We start from the raw sequence: 20946 nt of genomic DNA on the forward strand, positions 1-20946 counted from the left end.
CAAACTTTATTATAGCATTGCTTGTGGAAATGCACATTACTATGTTTGCACACCCATCTCCACTTTTTGCACACTTATTTGCACTTTTTTTCTTTATTAATGCTCTTTTTAATCTTTTTGTTAGTTTGTTTCTCTTTGTGCATACTGTAAATATCTTTATTATTTTTTTTGTTCGATTTTATTTAACTTTATTTTATAAGTGCCTTCCTTTGTATATATATTTGCATATTTTGCCTTTTTAACAAATATTTTATTCAGTTGCTGCTCTCCTTTTTGCTGCTGTAACGAAACAATTTCCCTCACTGAATTAATTAAGGATTTCTATTCTATCTATATTATCAGATTACATGTCTTCAAATATCACTTTGTCCTAAGATATGTATTTTTGGAATTTACCCAGACAGCTGTCCTCTATCCAGTAGAGACAGAAAAATGTTTGACCAATGTCTCCTAAAAGCCAAACGCTTTATTGCAAAGTGCTGGAAAAGTGTTAAATGTCCCTCTTTTGGCCACCGGTTAAAACCATTAACGTCAAGTTACGTCAAGTTAAGAGGCATGAGAAGAGTGAGGTAACGCTGAATATGTCAGTTTACTGTGAGGAATATGTAATGTATAAACCCTGATTGATTTATGTGCTTTTTCATTTCATTTATTTTATTGTATTGCAGTTTTTTTGTTTGTTTTTTAAAATTACTTATTTATTAATTAATGGCCTTTTGCATGTCAAATTTGTGTTATTTTTTAAAAATATTTGTTACATTATTATTATTATTATTATTATTATTATTATCATGTGTATATATATGTATGTATATATATATATATATATATATATATATATATTTTTTTTTTAAATTGTATTGTGTATATTATTTTTTGTCACTGCCATTTATTTATTTCTGGGAAAGTTCCGTTGTTTGTACATTGTGTTGTGTTATGTTATGTTTAAATGTATAACTGCTTAAAACTAATAAATACATATTTAAAAAAAAAATAATTAAAAAAATCTATTCCCTCTTGTGTGATCTGCGCTCACCTCCGGGGAAGAACCAGTCGGCATGCTGGATGATGGGCTCGATGATGCCGACGATCTGCAGAGAAACCGTGGTCATCATCTCTGTGATGTTCCTGCAGCAGACAGACGAGAGACTCTTTTTTAATGTTTGGATCGTAAAGACTTACACTCGGGCGGTGATTAGCACATTTTCATGATATTACAGAGCCATTAAAAAAAAGGAGAAAATGAAAACCATTTCGGGAATGTTGGCTATTAAAATACTAATTAAAAGTTGAGAGGGATAAAGAGTTTGTGAGATTTACACAGAGATTTCGGCGAGGTGTCCTTCACCCTTTACAAACTGCTTACTCATCACCATCATGAGCGCGCTCTGAGATATAAAAGTCTCCTGCAGATGTGTCGGAGCTCTGCGCCCATCAGCCGTTTGGTTATTAGCACTCTGAACTCAGAGCGGCATCACGAATATCAGCAGCTCAACAAAAAGAGGAAGAGAAACTGAGCTGTGACTCTGCGGAGTCCTGCTTTTTCTAGCTTTACCTACTGCATAAAAAAAATATATATATATATATATTTTTTTTTTCTCACACATGAACATACCTCCAAAGCATCTTGATTGTTTGTAAGATCATATAATGAATATCTGCAGCTTCTAATGTAATAATCATCATAACAACCAATAAATTTCTCACAAATGAAATAATAGCTGCCTGCTACAAACGTAATACAAAATCTCCTGCAAATGTCCAGAAAAGACATCAATTTGATGTCCAGAAAAGACAGCGATGTGACATCCAAAAAGACATCTATATGACATACAGAAGAGACATCTATACCAAATCCAGAAAAGACATCGATGAGACATCCGGAACGGCAGCTGCTGTTACATTTGTGGGATTATTACATTAAAAGCTGCAGATATTTGTTACATTTGTGGTTTATTATGTTTGTGAGTGTCACAAGGTCCTTCTCCTCACAGGAAAAGCATTTAACCCTTTGAAACCTGAAAAAATTAGCTTGCTCTCCTTAAAAACAAAACATCAAAGGGCGAGGAGCAACTTAAAAAAGAAATGGCCAAAGAATTCAAAAGACATGAATCAGACGTTACAAGGAAATTACTGGAAAGTAGGGGAAAAAAGAAAAATGTAAACAGTTAGTTAATAATTAATTGTTACATAATAAGCAGTAAATTATTGTGATAATGTGTCTCTCTCACCCTTCGTTGTGCATCCACAGCAGGTTCGGTCCGAGCACAATCGCGATGTTTCCAGGTGTCATCTTATTCACGTCCTGATATTCAGTCAGTTTGGAGAGGAATTTGATCAAATACCTGTTAAAACAGATAGAAAAGGTCAGTCAGTTAAAACATTACTTAACATTAAATCCATTTAACTGATCGTAAGCACATTTACCTTCTTCAGGAAGAAGAAAACGTTAAAAGAGTTCAGTGTCTCAGTGCAAGTGCTCTGAATTTTCCGTCATTAGCTTGAAAATCTGACCATTTTTTTGGCTTTTTTTTTTATCAGGAACACTTTTTTTTCAAAAATATAAGATTAAACTCTGTTCAAATATAATTTCAGCATCCCAATGATGTGTTCAAGGAAAATCCAGAAATAATTTATTTATATATATATATATATATATATATATATATATATATATATATATATATATATATATATTTACATATAGCAGTATCCTGCTATGACAGGACAGGATGACTAGTGTCATCATGTCCTAAAATCCTGGAAATGTCTTAAAATCTTAGAAACATCTTATATCCTAAAAAACATCCTAAAATCCTTAAAACTTCCTTAAATCTGAGAAATATCCTCAAATCTGAAAATGTACTAAAATCCTAGAAACACCTTAAAATCCTAGAAAAATCCTAAAATTAGCAATGTCCTAAGAATTGGAGAAACATCGTAAAATCTGAGAAATGTCCTAAAATCAAACAAATGTCCCAGAATTCTAGAAACGTCCGAATATCCTAGAAATATCCTAAAATCTTAAAAACATCCTAAAATCCTAGAAACGTCCTTAAACCTGAGAAATACCCTCAAATCTTAAAAATGTACTAAAATCCTAGAAACACCTTAAAATCCTAGAAAAATCCTAAAATCAGCAACGTCCTAAGAAACGGAGAAACATCGTTAAATCTGACAAATGTCCTAAAGTCCTAGAAACCTAAAATCACAGAAATGTCCTAAAATCATACAAATGTCCTAGAATTCTAGAAATGTCCTAAAATCCTAGAAACATCCTAAAATCCAAGAAATGTCCTAAAATCCTAGAAACAACCTAAAATCCTAAAAACACCTTATATCCTAAAAGCATCCTAAAATCCTAGAAACTTCTGTAAACCTGAGAAATATCCTCAAATCTGAAAAATGTACTAAAATCCTAGAAACATCTTAAAATCCTAGAAAAATCCTAAAATCAGCAACGTCCTAAGAATCGGAGAAACATCGTTAAATCTGACAAATGTCCTAAAGTCCTAGAAACCTAAAATCACAGAAATGTCCTAAAATCATACAAATGTCCTAGAATTCTAGAAATGTCCTAAAATCCTAGAAACATCCTAAAATCCAAGAAATGTCCTAAAATCCTAGAAACAACCTAAAATCCTAAAAACACCTTATATCCTAAAAGCATCCTAAAATCCTAGAAACTTCTGTAAACCTGAGAAATATCCTCAAATCTGAAAAATGTACTAAAATCCTAGAAACATCTTAAAATCCTAGAAAAATCCTAAAATCAGCAACGTCCTAAGAATCGGAGAAACATTGTAAAATCTGACAAATGTCCTAAAGTCCCAGAAACATGGTAAAATCTGAGAAAGGCCCGACACTCCCTGGGTCATGCGTGGTGCTGCAGCCCCCCGGCCTCCTCGTGCTGCGTTTCGTGATCCAGCTGTGGTCAGAACAGAGCAGAGTGCTTTCGGAGCTCATTATCACAGCAAACTATCGTCAGTCGGGTTTCCTCGGATACAGAAACGTGCCGGTGCGTTTGTGTGACTCATCCCGAGCCGAACTACAGCTGAATGAACATCAGGCAGCTCATTGCAGCCAGCAGCCATCATCTGGACAGGTCTGACAGGTCTCCTCGGAGGACGACCGGCTAAAAATACGCCCTATTTGTGCGATTCGATGATGACGCTGACAAGTGCTGCAGCATCTCTGCTCTTTCAATTTCCTCCCTCGGCCCTTTCTCTCTTCCTCTTCCTCCGTTTTTTTCCTTTTGATCACGAGATAAGCCCTTCAGCAAATATCGTCTACTCGTCTTCATCCAGCAGCAAATACTGCAGCTCCTCAGACATGAGCGCTCTTTCTCTGCAACATTTCACGCAGAGGTCGGTGGTTTTTGGTTTTTGTTTCCTGGCAGGTGTCAATCACACGAGCTTCACGGAGGCTTAGAGTTTCCATGGTAACAATCAGTGACACCAGCTGACCAGTGGCACCAAACGAAAAAGCCCATTTTATCTATAAAGGTCGACACAGCGGTGAAATGTACCAAAGTACATTTATTTAAGTACTGCACTTAACCCTTTAACACCGGGACCGAAACCACTTTTCTCATGCTGCGTTCAGACACCTTTAATAAACCAGAGAAAATTGGTTTGATTTCTCTCGAAAACGTGAAAAAAGATGATAAGCAACTCAGTAAGAAATTGTATTATGTATATTATGTATTATGAAAGGTGACATAGAAATTAGCTGAAAATTAAACCTGCTGGGGATTATTGAATATTACCAAAAAAGAGAAAAATTCTGAAAACTATGTTATAATATAGTCATATATATATATGTCATAATTATAATTATTATATATTATAATATATATAATATTTTCAGGATTTTAAGGTAATTTTTTGTATTTTTTTAATTTTTATTTTTGATTTTTTTTAGGTAATTTTCTTGTCACTATTGGCCAATTTCTTGGTAATTTTGGGGCCATGTCTTGTCAAGTTGCTCATTCCCTTTTTCCCATTTTTTAATAAAATCAAGCCAATTTGCTGAGCTTTCAAATGGTTAAGTAGTAGTAGTAGATTTGTAATTTAAAAAAAAAAAAAAAGCTAGGGAAAACAATATTTTTTGTTAATTATTATCATGACATATTTAAAATTAGGTCACAGAATTATTATAATTTTTAAAAGACTTTTTTTCCAGGTCATTTATTGTGTGTTTTTTTTTTTTAACTTTATTTTCCTTTTTCTTTTTTTATTCAAATACATTTTATGGTCATCAGGGTTCCCACATATATTCATGGACAAAACGTCAAAAGTTTTCCATGACTTTCAAGGACCCATCAAGGTATTTTTCAAACATATCAGATTCAAACTCTATTCAAAAATATTTAATTTAATTTAATTTAATTTAATTTAATTTAATTTAATTTAATTTAATTTAATTTAATTTAATTTAATTTAATTTAATTTAATTTTCAGGTAATTGTCTATTACTTCTTAATATTTTCTTGCTCATTTTTGGGTCATTTCCTCCTTTGTTCCTCATTTCCTTGTTCCAATGTTTTTGAAAGAAATCAAGCCAATTTGCTCAGGTCTCAAAGGGTTAATCTAACAAGCAGTATATAAAATCACAAAAATCAGCTCCACTTTTACAAGCTGCAACACTGAAAAACATGAATGCATCGATAATTATCATTTGCACTTTAAGTAAGATTTTAAATGTGGGATTTTCACTTGTAACAGAGTATTTTTACACAGTTTTATTGCTACTTTTACCTAAGAAAAAAGATCTGAGTACTTCTTTCACAAGGAAGAACTAAGAGAAAACTCCCCAAAAAACATGACTCATAATTTGGCAGATTGCTCCTACTTAAGATCGTCAAGAACTAGATAGTTTGTGCAAGAGATGAATTAAAAATGTGAAGTCGAACTGAAGATTTTCAGCCGGCTGACTTCCAGCTGGTCCCAGGAGACGAGCACAAAGAGTGAAACATGGAAACAGTGACTCACTTAAAGTTGTTGTTGTTGGCGGGCGGGAGCTTCTCGCAGGCGTTGAGGAGAGCCTGAAGTCTCTTGTCTTGATCTTGAATGCTGCAGAACAACAGGAAAGAAAACAAAAGGTATAACATTTTAACATAAAGTTCAAAACAAAAGCTGATCAATACCAGCAGTGATCTAACAGCAACAATAAGGTGGAGAGGATACAGACTTGGAGGCCTGGATCCAGTCGTTGTACAGCTCGTATGTCATTAGAGGCTCAGGGAGCTCCCGCAGGTAGGACTTCAAAGCACCTGGAGAAAATAAAAGTAATGATAATAATAAGACAAATGCATGCAATGCATATTTGTGCTAATAAAAAGCATATATAACTCTAAGCTGAGCAAACTGGTTTGAGTTCTTTCAAAAACACGAGGAGAAAGTAATGAGCAACTTAACGAGACACAGCCCAAAAATGAGCAAAAAATAAAATAAAATAAAAACAAGAAAAAAATAAAAATTTTGAAAAAGTTACAAAAAAAATTATCTGAAATCTGAAATTATACTTTAAAAAAGTAACTATCTTATCAATTTTATTATATTGTTTTCTGTGACATAATTTAACATGAGTTTATTATAATTATAATGTTTTTTTTTTTAATTATTTGGATATTTTAATAATTTTAGGGTGATTCTCTTATCACCTTTCACAAATTTCCAAATTTCTTGCAGTTTGTGAACATTTATTGCAAAGTTGGTCATTGACTTTTTCCCATTTTTTAAAAAAGAAATCAAACCAATTTGCTCAGATTTCAAAGTGAGAGGCTTCTCAAAGTAGCACAAGAAAACTGATGGTGATCCTGGTTTCAAAGGGTTAATGTGCTCAGTGTGTCTCACGCATGTCTCCAAAGGGGGGGACAGAAAATCGAAATTCTGGGAAAAAAAATAGGGCTTCATTTTCCACAACATGAACCAGCAGACAGAACATGATGAACAGACTCATACATAAACAGACGACAAAACAGAAAATAAAAAAATATTATTATTGTTCTTGTGTGCTCAAATTAAACTACTCTCTGCTTTACAATAATTTCTTTAAAATATAAAGTTTCTGTGAAAAATGTTTTCCATTACACGCTCACAAACATTAACTGCATTCAGACCCTCCTCCTCTGATACGACAAGCACTTCAAAATAAACTAATCTCCACACATGCTTGATCAGAACGAGTGGGCGGAGATGTAATTTTCCAGCGCCGAGGAGGAAGGTGACGGCTGACTGGGCTTCTCTCTGACTCGTCTTCCTCCTCCTCTTCCTCTCCGTCTGGTCTGCTGCGTTCATTTCCCCCGGGAGCGCGTGGGAGGATGACAAACAACGGCAGGGCATCCCTGAGAGGGAGACGGCTCGGAGGCTGCTGCCGGAGTGTAACATGACAGTGACTGTGTGTGTGTGTGTGTGTGTGTGTGTGTGTGTGTGTGTGTGTGTGTGTGTGTGTGTGTGTGTGTGTGTGTGTGTGTGTGTGTGTGTGTGTGTGTGTGTGTGTGTGTGTGTGTGCGCGTGCAGCGTGATGTTTGTGGCTGGTGCTAAATAAACCTATTAAATCTATGAAATATGGCGACCCTTTTAAACCTGGAGCATCATCTTCAGATGCCTTTCACAGGCATTTAACCCTTAATTTAACCCATAAACGAGGAAAAAAATGCAATGAGCAACAACAGAAGAAACACAAAAATAAGTAAACTAAATGAATAAAAACCAATTAATGAATAATCAAACAAAGTAAAGACGAGGGAAAAAGGAAAGTCTTTTAAAATGTATGATAATTTCCTAATTTTAAATACATCATTATGATAATTATACATAGATTTTTTCCTTGGATATTTTCCCTAGGTTTTAAAAAAATAATTTTCTATATACACTAAACAGTGGAATATATATATATAGATATATATATATATATATGTATATATTTAATAACTTGGTGTTAAAAGAATATTGTCATTGTTGTTGTTGTTTAGGGTAAATTAACTTGAATGAGTTGTTAAATATTTCTTAATAAGTTGCTCATTGCCTTTTCCCCATGTTTTTGAAAGAAACTACACAATTGTTTGTTTTATTTTTTATATTTCTACATGCAGACTTTATCATTTCTTCTATGTCTTTTGATGTAGAGCACTTGATGCATGTAATTTCTTTCTTGCAAACAAGCTGGGCTGCATTTTGTGTGTGAATTATTATTATTGATTAGCTCAGGTTGCAAAGGTTTAAATTCTGACAGCAGAGCACGAAAAGTGAGTCTGCTGCAGGTTTCAAAGGGTTAAAGCAGCAGCAAACGCTCCTCTGGTTTTCAGTATCGACAAAGGAAATCCTGCTGCGTCTGACTGATGCTGACGGAGGATGAACTCCTGCACGCTCCCACCTCCTCCATCACGACTAGCGACCGAATGAGATTTGCTGCTGGAGCTAACCCAGTTTAAAATGGGATCATCACGGCCTCGGCTCAGATTCATCTCTCTGCTCGCTCCGGTGAACACAGCTGACTGACTGTGAGCTGATGTTTTTAATAAAGGGACATATTGTTTCTGATGGGTGAAAACATCGTGTCTCCAGAGTTTGTGCTTTTCATTGATGCACTGAGTTAAAAATACAAACAGCTGCAAAATAAATTCAAACATGGGTGGGATACGGCTGGAGTTAACCCTTTAAAACCTACGCAAAGTGGCTTTATTTCTTTTAAAAACACACAGAGAAGGCTATGTAAGGACAGAAGAAATGACCGAAAAAATAGTAAGAAAATACTGAAATGTAACAGACAATTACTTGAAAACAAAATAAAATAAAATAACTCGAAAATATGTAAGAAGTACAAGAAAATTACCTAAAAATTAGTGAAAACAAACAAACAAAAAAGAAAGTTAAAAACAATGACTTGGATTTTTTTTTAAAATTATAATAATAATAACAAATAACAACAAAGAAATGACCTGGGGGGCAATATATATTTATAAAATTATATAGAACAATTATATTAGAACAACAATAACAACTTTTAAAAAATATCATAATTTTACAACATCATTTTAAATATGTAATTATGATTATAAATGTAGTTTTTTCCTTGCTTTTTAGTTTTTTTCCCTTGACATTTTTTCCTAGATTTTTCAAAATAATTCTCTATTTTGTGTAATTTGTGGAACATTTCCTATCACATTGCTCATTGCCTTTTTTTCCCATGTTTTTGAAAAAAAAATCAAATAAATTTGAAGGGCTTAAAAGGGTTAAATACTTGTGAAAACAGCACAAGAATAATGACGTTGCTACAGGTTATACCAGGTTTTGACTTAGAGATGTGTCCCAAATCACAAATTCAAAATGTGTTGTTTTCAAGCTTAAAATATTTCCCATAGCTTCTGAAAAGTTGTTATTTTGTAGATACAAAGTTTTGATCTGACAGCAGTTAGCGAGCACCTTCCTCACGAAAGGAAAAGATCAATAACATCATCCTAACAGCCTGAAAGCTTTTCTGTCTTTTGTAGTCTGTTCTGATTTAAAAGCAGCAGAAGAAAAAATCCGTCTGCCTCTAATCCCAGTTATATTAGGAATTTATCACCAGACGTTTTTGTGATGCTTTATTGAACATCGCAAACAAAAACGGACAAAAACATTTTTGTTATTTTGCTGTTACCTCTCTTGAAGCATCTGGAGAAGCGAACTGAATCCTAAACAAGTCTTAATGTAATCCTTTAACTCTCATGTGTGGCCCTCACATAAGACTTTCAAATTAACCTTTAGCAGGAAACTCACCGACGACAGCTGCAGAATCGGTAATGTGTGCAGGAGAAATAAACACAAACATAATATTGGGGATGCGTTTGATGCACGGGAGCAGCGGATCATTTAGCGGCTTAATTATGATGTTTGTGAGGAAGTGAAGGCGGCAGACGGACGGCTCGGTAACACATGGACGTGAGAGGGAGCGTGCCAGAAATGTACAGAAATTAAGAATCCTAACGAGCAACGGGTGCCAAACTCATAAATCTGCTCCTGTAAGGCGAGCTTCCCATTTCGGACGACCGTAATCAGCCAGGCTCAGTTTGTATTCAAAGCTTTTTTGTAAACAAGCTCAATTTTGTGCCTTTTTATGCACTATGGCAGTGATACTCAAATCATGGCCCGCGGGCCAAATCTGGCCCCCCATGAGGTGCTGGTGATTCACACTGGGAATTACAGTGGTACCAGTCACACTGGTATACAAAACTTATATATGTATACATATAAGGTGCCAGAGTGCATCAAAATAGAGCTTGTTGATCAAAAAAGTGCCAGTGGAGGATCCTCCACACCCTCTGACAGATGTCCTGGTTAAGACCCTAAAATCCTAGAAATCTCCGAAAATCCTAGCAACTGCCTAAAGTCTGACAAATGTCCAAAAATCCCAGAAATGTCCTAAAATCCTAGAAATGTCCTCAGATGCTGGAAATGTCCACAAATCCTAGAAATGTCCTAAATCCGAGAATTGTCCTATAAACCTTGGATTGTCCTAAAATCCTAGAAAACTAAAAGTCTGAAATTCTAGAAACGTCCAAAAGTCAGAGAAATCCTTAAATCCTAAAAACGTCCTAAAATTCTGGAAATGTCCTAAAGTCCTAGAAACATCCCAAATCCTAAAAACATAGAAATGTCCAAATGTCACATGTTTCTAGGACTTCTAGGATTGCGTATTCCTGCTTTAGTAGCAATAACCGCTCTAAGTGAGAATTTTTCGGGCTAAAGACGCCTGTGTTTGGGGTTGCTGGGGCAGAGGGAACATTTGGGGTGGCGTTGCCTTGGGGGGAGGGGCTTATAGAAAAACAGCTCACCTGCGATGGCGTGAGGGTCTGCAGAGTACTCCTGAACGTCCAACACGCCGCAGTCCAAAGACGCTTTCAGCTTCTTCAGTTTGGAGGCAGACGGAGCGACTCTGAATAAACCCTGAAACAAAAAAACGAGCTTAAACTTTCACTCCCACAGTGAAATCTTTAACCCTTTGAGACCTGGATTGGCATCCAGGTTTAAAGGCTTTTCACACGTATACACAAGTAAAACACTTCTTAACCTCACTGCATTTATTTGACAAATATACTTTCAAATAAAGATTTTTCATAGAAAGCATGTTATCAGTTTAGGAAACGTGTACATACTGTACTATTATCATACTGTTGAATTAGCTCCACCCCGACCAGCTGCAGGATTATACTGCGGACACCTCAACGCATTAATAAAAATAATGCAATCATATAATGTAATAGCTACAGTTTATAATCTTACAGTCTGAAAAGGACAATTCTGCATGAGGCTGAGTACTTCTACTTTTCATACATTACAAAGTACACTGTGCTGATAATACTTCTTTACTTTAGGATGCAGGACTTTTAATCTTAAGAGAATATTTTAGTTCATTTATGTACTTATTTACCTACTTCACACGATAATTTTAAATCATTTTAAATAATCTTTTTATCTTTGCACCTCTCGTCTGCACTTTTGCTATTTTTTATGGTGATTTTTATTTGAAAATCCTAACTTTTTTACTGTAAATCTGTATCCTTAATGTTTTTATATTTCACTGCTCTGTAAAGCCCTTTGAATTACCCTGTTGTATGAAATGTGTTACACAAATAAAGCTGCCTACTTTTTATGTATAAAAACAGCACATAAATCACATCACATTTATATTTTACACAAATATTCACACAGGTATTTCTAGGTATTTCTAAAGAAGGGTTTATACATATTATATTTGCAAAACATTTTGGACATTAAACGTGACTCTTAGTGAACAAACCGCTGATTCAGCAGCCGTTCTGGTTACAAAAGGGTGAATTTGTGTTTCAAGAACCAATATTTTTTTTCAGCTGCCTCATAAAACTTTAAGTTTCAACACCAAGAATTCATTTGTCAGCTTTAGATTAAATTAAACAAATGTGTTTCTGCACCACATCCCAAAACATTATCCATAATGTTCAGCAAACATCACATTAGGTCTAATTACTGCAGAATGCTAATTAAGTTATTCGTAATGATATATTTGTTTTTTTATTTAATCTCATGAAAAGATTTGTTTATGGGAAAAATTCACTGTATCTTCAATAAATCTCCATTAAACAACTGTTACATCCTGAGTAATTAAAGCTGCACAGCTCACCGGCCTGATAACATTACAACATTTATTACCATCACACATTAATTCAACAGTCGAGTAGATTTCCCCTCACTGACTTTATCTCTGTGGTAACTTTTGCAACATTCCTCTCCGTTAAATGTGTTAAATGTGTGTGATGTTAGAGACAGGTGCAGTGTGTGTCTGTTGTGCAGTCTGACCTCCTCCTGCATGCCGCACTCCAGCAGCATGGTGACACAGGCCTCGATGGGGAAGGCAATATCTCTCCCGCTGAGCGCTAAGTGCTCCTCTAATGGTTTCCCGTAGCACGGCTTCTCCACCCAGGTCTCTGTCAAACACACACACACACACACACACACACACACACACACACACACACACACACACACACACACACACACACACACACACACACAACTTTAAACACACACAAAAACATGCACAGAATACAGAGGCGGCTACAGATGCTAAACGTGTTTTTGCAGTATGCATAAAGTTGCCAAAACAAACAGGAAATATATTTTCTGAGAAATCTTAAAAGCCCCAAAAGCACATTTAGAACAACAGTGGTTCTTAAAAATGAGAGATTTTGTGCTTTTTGTTTTCACTGGCAGGGAGTTTATTGAAAAAAAATGCGATATTATATATATCTACAGTCCAATCAGTGTGTGTGTACATATATAATCAGATTTAAATAAATAGAAATTAATGGCATTTTTTTAAATTAATAGATGCCTGCATTTAATTAACTTTAATTAACATCAGTTATAGAAATTATTTAATATTAAATTATTAAATTATTTATTTTATTTAATTATTTAATATAAATACATATATTTAGTGTGTGTGTGTGTGTGTGTGTGTGTATAAGTAATATATAATATAAATGTGCATAATGATGCTTGCTTAAACTTGCCTCTTGTTTATTTACCTTTGTATTAATACCCCTTTTAATTTTCTGATTTATTAATTAATTCTAAAATTAATTTTTATTCAGTTTAAATTTATTTTAAAATGCATTTCTTAATTTTTTTATTCATCCACTTATGAATGTGTGCATCTGCCTAAATTAGCTTTTCATTTCCTTACCTTTGTCTTAATTCCCCTATTTATATTCTTTATTCTTAAGTTTTCTTTTTTTGTAAATTTTTGCTGAAGAAGAAACTGGCTGACGTTATATATACGTAAACTCTCAGTATGTGCAACTTTCACATATATTGATCATATATGTGATTGCAAACTGCAAACTGTTCATAATCACACACAAACTAACAGACATGGACACCACAGCAGAGCCCGAACTTTAAGACAGAGGATTCAAAGAGTCAGAAAACAGACGTCATCGTGAGTGTGTTGTTTTCGGACTCACCCTGATGAGCTTTGATCTGAGGCAGCACACTCTGAAGCAGCTCTAATGACTTCCTGTGGTACTCCGCCTGGACTTCTATCAGCTGCACACAAAGCAGAGATCAGAGAGTGTGTGATGGACGAGCAGAATATGGTTTTGTTTCTGCGCTGAAGCCACAAGTCGCCACAGTCAGACGGTGCACTTACTGTCTGGAAGTAGCTTGCATAGTCAATTTCTTTGGCCACAAAACTGTACATGTCTGCTGATAACTGATCCTGGGGAAGACAAAGGAAAACAGACTTTAAAAACAACAAAATACATGATAATAGAAACATAAAATCTGTTAAGCAGACCTTTGAAAGCATATGAAGGTGTAATTAATTACACTGATGATGGCTGCAGGCTCTTAGACTGTGCACGCCTGAGTCTGCGTTAATGTTATTAGTTACACCTGTGAGTTTCCTGCTTTGAAGCCAGAATGTCAGAATAACTTTTGCAAATCACAGCATTTTCTTTTCAAAAGTAAATGTAAAGCAGGGTTGTAAAGTCTGAGGCTACTTGTGAAAATACTTATATTTTGCATTTGTTTCAAATTAAGTAATATTATTATTATTTTTATTATTTTTTTCTTTTACTTTTCATTTACTGTTAGCAGTTGCATATTTTAGTATGCATCTTTTAGCTGCAGTAAGCAAGCAAACCTTTAACTATAAAGCATGCCAAACGAGTATATTAACAGTGATAATGTTAATTTAGAAAAAGAGTAACCAAATTTATGACATAAATGTATAAATATGGCAGGTAATAGTCAATGTTTGGTCAATGGTAAAAAATGTTTTTTAATAATTTGCGCATTAAATATCAATTTTTACATCACATGTAAAGTCTAATATGGTGTTAATTTTAACTGCTGTCCCTTTAGAGTGACCCAGATTAAATTTAAAAATATATAAAAATATAATTAATAAAACACCATATAAAAACTACAATTGAAATGCAAAAAAACATGCCGAACTGAACCAAACCGAATCAAACTGTTGGTGGAAACACCTCTAACTGCGTGTCTCCTGTTTGCAGCTGAGCAGGTAGTGTGCAGTGGGTTTATCGGATCTTTTTCTGCGATAAAAGCTGCCTGCTGCAGCTACAAATGCTGAGCCAAAATCTATGCCATATGCATGAAGACAGCCAAAAGTACTTAAAATAATGAAGAATGAAAAGTGCGTAAAATGCTCAAACAGCCCCTGAGGGTTAATGTGATGACTGACTCGACAGATCTCCATGCGGTTGGCTGCCTCCTCCATCTCTTCCCTGAGGTGGTCGGCCTTGGCTCCTGTTGGCTGCAGGTTGCTGGACAGTCCCGAAGACTTGCTGGACTGATAATACCTGAAAACAAAAAAAAAAAAAAAATGCTTTATCAGTCCTCCAAGTACTGAATGAGGAAGTACTTTAGTAACAGTACAAATAACACACTATGAAAACATCCCACTACAAGTAAAAGTCCTGCATTCAAAGCTGTTTCAGGAAAAATGTCATTTAACCGTCGTGTTATGTTGCAGGTCAATTTGACCCATTTTAGAATTTGAGAATCTCTGTCGAGTGTTTTAGTTAAAGTGTTTCTTCGACTGGACTTATTGGTGTAATCAATGTCGGACATGTCCACGCGCTGAAGCGGGCTGTCGGACATGTCTGCAAGCTGGAGTGGGCTATTGGGCATGTCTGCGCTCTGGAGCCATTTTGCCACGCCAATTTCCAATTTTTTTCACCAGGCTGGACAACCATACCACTTTTCATGAGTTTTTGGGGATGTTTAGGCCTCCAAAATGTGATTCATCTGAGAAAAAAATCCCAACTCCTTGCATTCCAAGAGGGTCCTCGCTCACGGTTTGTCCTCGGGCCTTAAAAAACTGCCAAGATCTGTGAGAGGTGAATAACACCATTGCACGTTATACTGATTAAATTGTTTGTAATTGTGTTAATAATAAGGTTCAAACTATGTTAATTTGGATTTTTTGGTTTCCGACAGCTTTTGGATGATTAAACATAAACGCGCTGTAATGACGAAAGAAAATAACTGGTGGGTTAAAGTATAAAAAGTAAATGGTCCTTGTGCAGTAAAATGTTCCCTGTCGTTGTTTTACATCTTCAGCAGCTCAAGACTTTTGTTCCTGAGAGCGATAATCATCGACAACAGAATCTGACAGCGTCTCTGACAACATGACTCACTGCAAACAAAAACAAAACAGCTCGAGACTTCGGATAACTCTCCACTATATATGTTTCCCCAGTCTTTCAACATAAGCTGTTTTCTCCTCTAATTCAAAGTCTCCTCTCCGCTCTCTGACTGTCTGACTCTCTGTCTGAGTCTCTGGGTGGAGATAATATGTCGCGCTGCCAGAGGAGCTCAGCTCACAGCAGCATGATGGGAAAAACTGTCTCAGATTTGGGTCACAAAAAAAAAGCGGAGTGACTGACTGGACTGCAGAGAAGAAAATCACATTTCTGTCCGTGTCACTGCTCAGAGTGGCACTGAGACGACGGTGAATCAGCACAAACAAAGTGTGGCGATGGCATGTTTCAGGGATCCGGAAAAACGGCTTCTGATTGGACGAGAGAGAAATCCGCGCTGACGTGATGATTCCAACAATTCAGAGTCACTAAGAGGTTTTCACACCTGAAATCTAAAGTTTACAAACACCAACCTTTTCAACAATGAAAGACGATGAAAGTTTGAGCCATAACACACTCTTTCATCAAGAATTAGCTGCGTTATTTACTTAACCCTTTAAAACCTGAGCAAATTAATTTTTTTTTCAAAACATGGGAAAAAAGCAATGAAAAATGAATAAATGACCCAAAAAATAACAAGTTAAAGTTAACAAGTTAACAAAAACAACAATAAAGAAATGACCTGGACATTTTTTTTTAAAAAAGATGCTAATTTTATTACAGAATTTTAAATTTGAAACTAAAATAATCATAACTGTCGTTTTTCCCTAGCTTTTTAATTATTTAACTAAAATTAGTAAAAAAACACAAAACTAAATGGATGTTACCTAGAAAAAGTGTCAAAAAATTATAATAATTCTGTGACATAAATGTAAATATGTAAATATTATTATTATATATTTATATATATATATAGATTTTCTCCCTTGACAGTTTCCCTAGCTTTTAAATTGTGGACGTTTGTGTTAAATTTGAGAAAACAACCTAAAGGTGCTCTCGAGATATTGTGTTCACGAGAAAGATGAGGTGACAATGACCTTGACCTTTAACACAAAAATCAAATCAGTTCATCATTAGGTCCATGTGGATGTTTGTGCCAAAGTTGAAGAAATTCCCTCTGGGTGCTTGTGAGATTTCATGAGAATGATACAGAAGCATGTCAGAGTGACTTTGACCTTTGAACTATGACCACCAAAATGTAAACATCCCTAGGTCAAAGTGGATGTTTGTGCCAAATGTAAAGGATGTTGCGTTACAAGGCTGCGGACAGGGCCACAGTCAGCTCAGCCTTTGAACATTAAAAATTCATTAAATCATTGTTGAATATAAATGGACGTTTGTGCCAAATTTTTAAAAAAATCCATCCACATGTTGCTGAGATATCATGTTTACAAGAATGACACAAATACAAGGTCACAGGGACACTGACCTTTGACAACCAAAATTTGACCAGTATACTGTTAAACCTAAGTGAACGTTTGTGCCAAATTTAAAATTCCCTCCTTGAGATAACACCTTCATGAGTTTGGAGCTGACTGGTGGACAACTCGAAAACTTAACGCCTCCAGCCACAGCTATCTCTGTTGCAGAGGGACAAAAATTACTCTCTGGGGACATAATCTGTTTATAATTTCTTATTACTATTGTCAATAAATCCAAAAACTGATACTGAATCGATTCGACTAACGAGTATTGTCTATATAAAGCCTAACATCACCATCCTTATCCTTTAAAAAAAAAAAAAACACTGAAAAACTGGCAGAAAGCAAAGTTTTCACACTCCAGACACTTTGGTTACAACTTGACTGCATGCAATCAAATCCCAGCGACATTCAGTGGGAAGCGTCGCCACCAGTCCGCTCACAGGGGATGAAGTTTCTCACCTCACAGCCAAGTTTCTCTCTCACACAGACTCACCGTGTGCGCGCCGAGTCCATGTCCAAGACCAGCTTCGCTAAATGTTTCCTTTGTTTCTGGATATTTGGGATTTCCACCTGAGAGGACGGAGCAGAGAGTTTGCTGTTTGCTGGCGTGAAAAAAGGGAACAGACTCAGTATTGTCACGCTTTGCACCTGTTGTAGGAAAACTCTGTTTCTCATGAAGATTAGTTTACTGGCTAATTCACAGAGTAATCATGTACAGTACGTCCTGTTTCAGAACATAAAAGATGCTTTTAAACAGAGAAATTACAGCGAATGATTGTCTGAGAAGTTTCACAGATTATTACGAGACTCTAATCAACTATTCTTCTCTCTTTTACCTTAATGTTTTAAGTAGCAGGTTAACAGATTATCGGCTTGGCTGATTATCAGGGACGATATTTGGCATTTTGGCTTTTTATTTTAATGATCAGCAATAAAATTACTAAATTAAAAATGAAAAAAGTGTCAGCATGGTAGGAATTTTTACTTTGTAAAACCTCAGGGAGATATTTTTATTTATTCATTTTTTAATTTAAATTTCAATTGACTTTGTAAAAGAAGTTGCTGGGAACTTGCTGAATTTGATGTTGAAGGTTTTAGTTTTGATTAAACATTTGCTCAAGAAATTTAAAAAAAGCTTTTGTGTCGCTGCTGTATTCCAAACTCTAAATATTGACAGAAAGATTTTAATTTGGATTGTAAAGGCATATCAGTCCCAAATATCTCTTATTGGTCTCTATAACTACTAATAATGAGTATCAGCCCTGAAAAGCTGCAGTCGGGGGTCCCCCTCAATATTTTTTTTTAAAAAAATAAATACAAAATCTTGAATTACAAAAAACAGTCTGGCGTCTTTTTCTGATCAGCGTTATAGTTTGTTTGTTAAATGCCACCGTCCATCACTGAGCGTTGTGTCTGTACCTCTGCGAGGTCGTATAGCGGCTCGACGACGTCCCTCTCGATGGTGAGCTCGAACAGGATGAGCTCGTGAGCGAGTTTGTCCTGCGTCTCGCCGCAGAGCTTCAGCATCTTCCTGCGGCAGACAACAGGACCAAGAAACATCAGCGAGCAGTCGGGATGACGATCAAACACGATCAGAAGCATTCAAAATGTGAAATGTAGGTCTTTTCTCAATAATACAATGATTTCTTTTTCTGAGTTGCTGATATTTATGTACTTTCTCTCAAAAGTCTGAAATAAACAGCAGTGATGTCTATACATGAGGTGTACGAATTGATGCAGGAAGGTGATGTAACACAATGAAACGCGGCAGTGGTGGGCGTAAACAGACAGAAATACAGCTTCACATCAACATGTGCAAATAACACGATAACATTTTGCTTTCCTGCATTTTTTCTTTCAGTTATCTGAAATAAAAACATGAAAACATGGTTTCATCTGCACGTGTTTTTGTGTTTGCAAAGGACTTTAAAAATGTTACATATTTGGCAATGTTACAACTTGGCAAAAAAAATGATAAAAGTTGATGAGACAGCAACCTGGAAATTAGCTGAGAGGGATGACAGGAGGGTTGATAAATATTATTTAAAAAAATAAGAAAATTTTACAGAAAACTTATAATTTATGTTTTAAACATTAACAGTACATTACAAAACAAATTTTTCTTTTTTTTTGGGGGGGGGGGGGAATTTTCAGATAATTGGTGATTTTGTTTTTGTTTTTTTTTACCAATTCCATGACTTTGTAGGCCTGGAACGTGTGACTGTGGAATGACTTTTCCAGGTTTTCCATGACCCTGAGCAGAGGATAATGTTTGTCCTCATCTGACTGCATTTCTTAACATGAATGAATAAATAAATAAAATGCTGCCAGTGATTACAGATAATTAGTGATCCCTTAAATGACTGTGTGTGTGTGTGTGTGTGTGTGTGTGTGTGTGTGTGTGTGTGTGTGTGTGTGTGACTTTAAGTACTCACCCGAGTAGAGACTCGTCGCCGAGCACAGCCGCCCCCTCCACCATACATTGTGCTAATGTTGTTAGTGGAAGCTTCTTCTGCACACAAACACACAAACAATCGATGAATCAGCCGGTCGGCTCGATGTGTCATTCAGCGGTGGAAAAACAAATTAAATGAGTCACACACAAACTGAAACACACATATAAATACAAACAGACGTGTTGCAGCTCACACACAGACACAAACCTGAAGGAAAATCGGTCCTTTTGTTCTCTCTGACTGTTTGATATGATGAGTTTGTTTGCTGCTAATTGTGATGAAGGAGATATTTTGTAATTAAGCACCTGCTTTTTTCAAATGTAATTAGGCTTGTCGTTCACACTTTTACTCTACCAGCATCATCTGCTCCTACTACTCACTACCACTAACACTTCCCAGTTATTATTATTATTATTATTATTGCATTAATATTCAGGGTTCATACACATTTTACCAGAAAACGTCCATGACTTTTCCATTAATTTACAGCAAAATTTCAATACCATACATTCTCATCTCGTATTTTTTGGCTATTTTTAAAGACAAAAGTTAAGGGCGAATTTAAAATAAAAAATGCCTTCCAAATGGGTTTAGAAGGCATGTTTACTTTTTTTTACTTTTTTTGCCATATTTTTTTCTTTCTTTAAATTTTTTTTAGCAATTTTGAAAGAAAAAAGCTGATATGCTGATTTTATATATATAATTGCTGATATATATATAATATGCTGATATATGTATATAATTGATTTTAAAGGAAAAATTGTGTGAGTTGTGAGAGTTTTCATCTTTCTTTTTCTTTATAACATTTATTTCACCAAAAATCACACCATTTATCTCAGTCAGTAAATTATTATTGGATTCTCAATTTCGGACAGTCTTTGAACACATCACGCCGTTATACAAGTTTGTGAAACCAAATTCCATAACTTTATCAAAAAATTTTCACGGTATTTTTTTCATATTCCAAAACTTTTACAAGCCTGGAAATTGTCATTTGCAAATTCCATGACTTTTCCAGGTTTTGTCATGACTCTATGAACCCTGAATAATATATTTTGTTGGTTTTCTTCTCACCGAGGGTGACCTGACAGACTTCTTGTCCACGTCCACGCCCTGCTGGCCCTGCAGACAGGCGGTCAGCTTCTTGTGTGTGCTGTGAGAAACCTGCTTGACCAGCTCCAGACGTTTCTCCACCTGGAACATAAAAAGATAATGCACCGATTATGTCAGTTTCCAAACGTCCCCATCGGCAGCTACACACATGCAGACACTCACAGCCTTGAGTTAGAATTAATTCTGGCATCAAAACAAGCTTCTTCTCAGCTGGGGACACTTCTATGACACCATTACCTGTCTCACTTAAATGCCTCTC

At 35.6% G+C, this 20946-nt stretch overlaps 1 protein-coding gene across 1 annotated transcript in view; it reads right to left on the minus strand.

Annotated features, from left to right (window-relative positions):
* LOC121958923 (rho GTPase-activating protein 44-like) overlaps positions 1 to 20946 on the minus strand; it is a 92214-nt gene that overhangs the window by 18709 nt on the left and 52559 nt on the right. Inside the window, 13 exon segments of the mRNA XM_088069607.1 lie at positions 1037 to 1128; positions 2232 to 2345; positions 5994 to 6074; positions 6193 to 6274; positions 10820 to 10931; positions 12321 to 12448; positions 13490 to 13571; positions 13675 to 13743; positions 14734 to 14851; positions 17612 to 17688; positions 18538 to 18649; positions 19554 to 19630; positions 20649 to 20768. Coding sequence (XP_087925733.1) covers positions 1037 to 1128; positions 2232 to 2345; positions 5994 to 6074; positions 6193 to 6274; positions 10820 to 10931; positions 12321 to 12448; positions 13490 to 13571; positions 13675 to 13743; positions 14734 to 14851; positions 17612 to 17688; positions 18538 to 18649; positions 19554 to 19630; positions 20649 to 20768 — 1264 coding nt within the window.

This window comes from Plectropomus leopardus, chromosome 19 (assembly GCF_026936395.1).
Source record: "Plectropomus leopardus strain MGB_pleo_1.0 chromosome 19, ASM2693639v1, whole genome shotgun sequence".
Taxonomy (NCBI): domain Eukaryota; kingdom Metazoa; phylum Chordata; class Actinopteri; order Perciformes; family Serranidae; genus Plectropomus; species Plectropomus leopardus.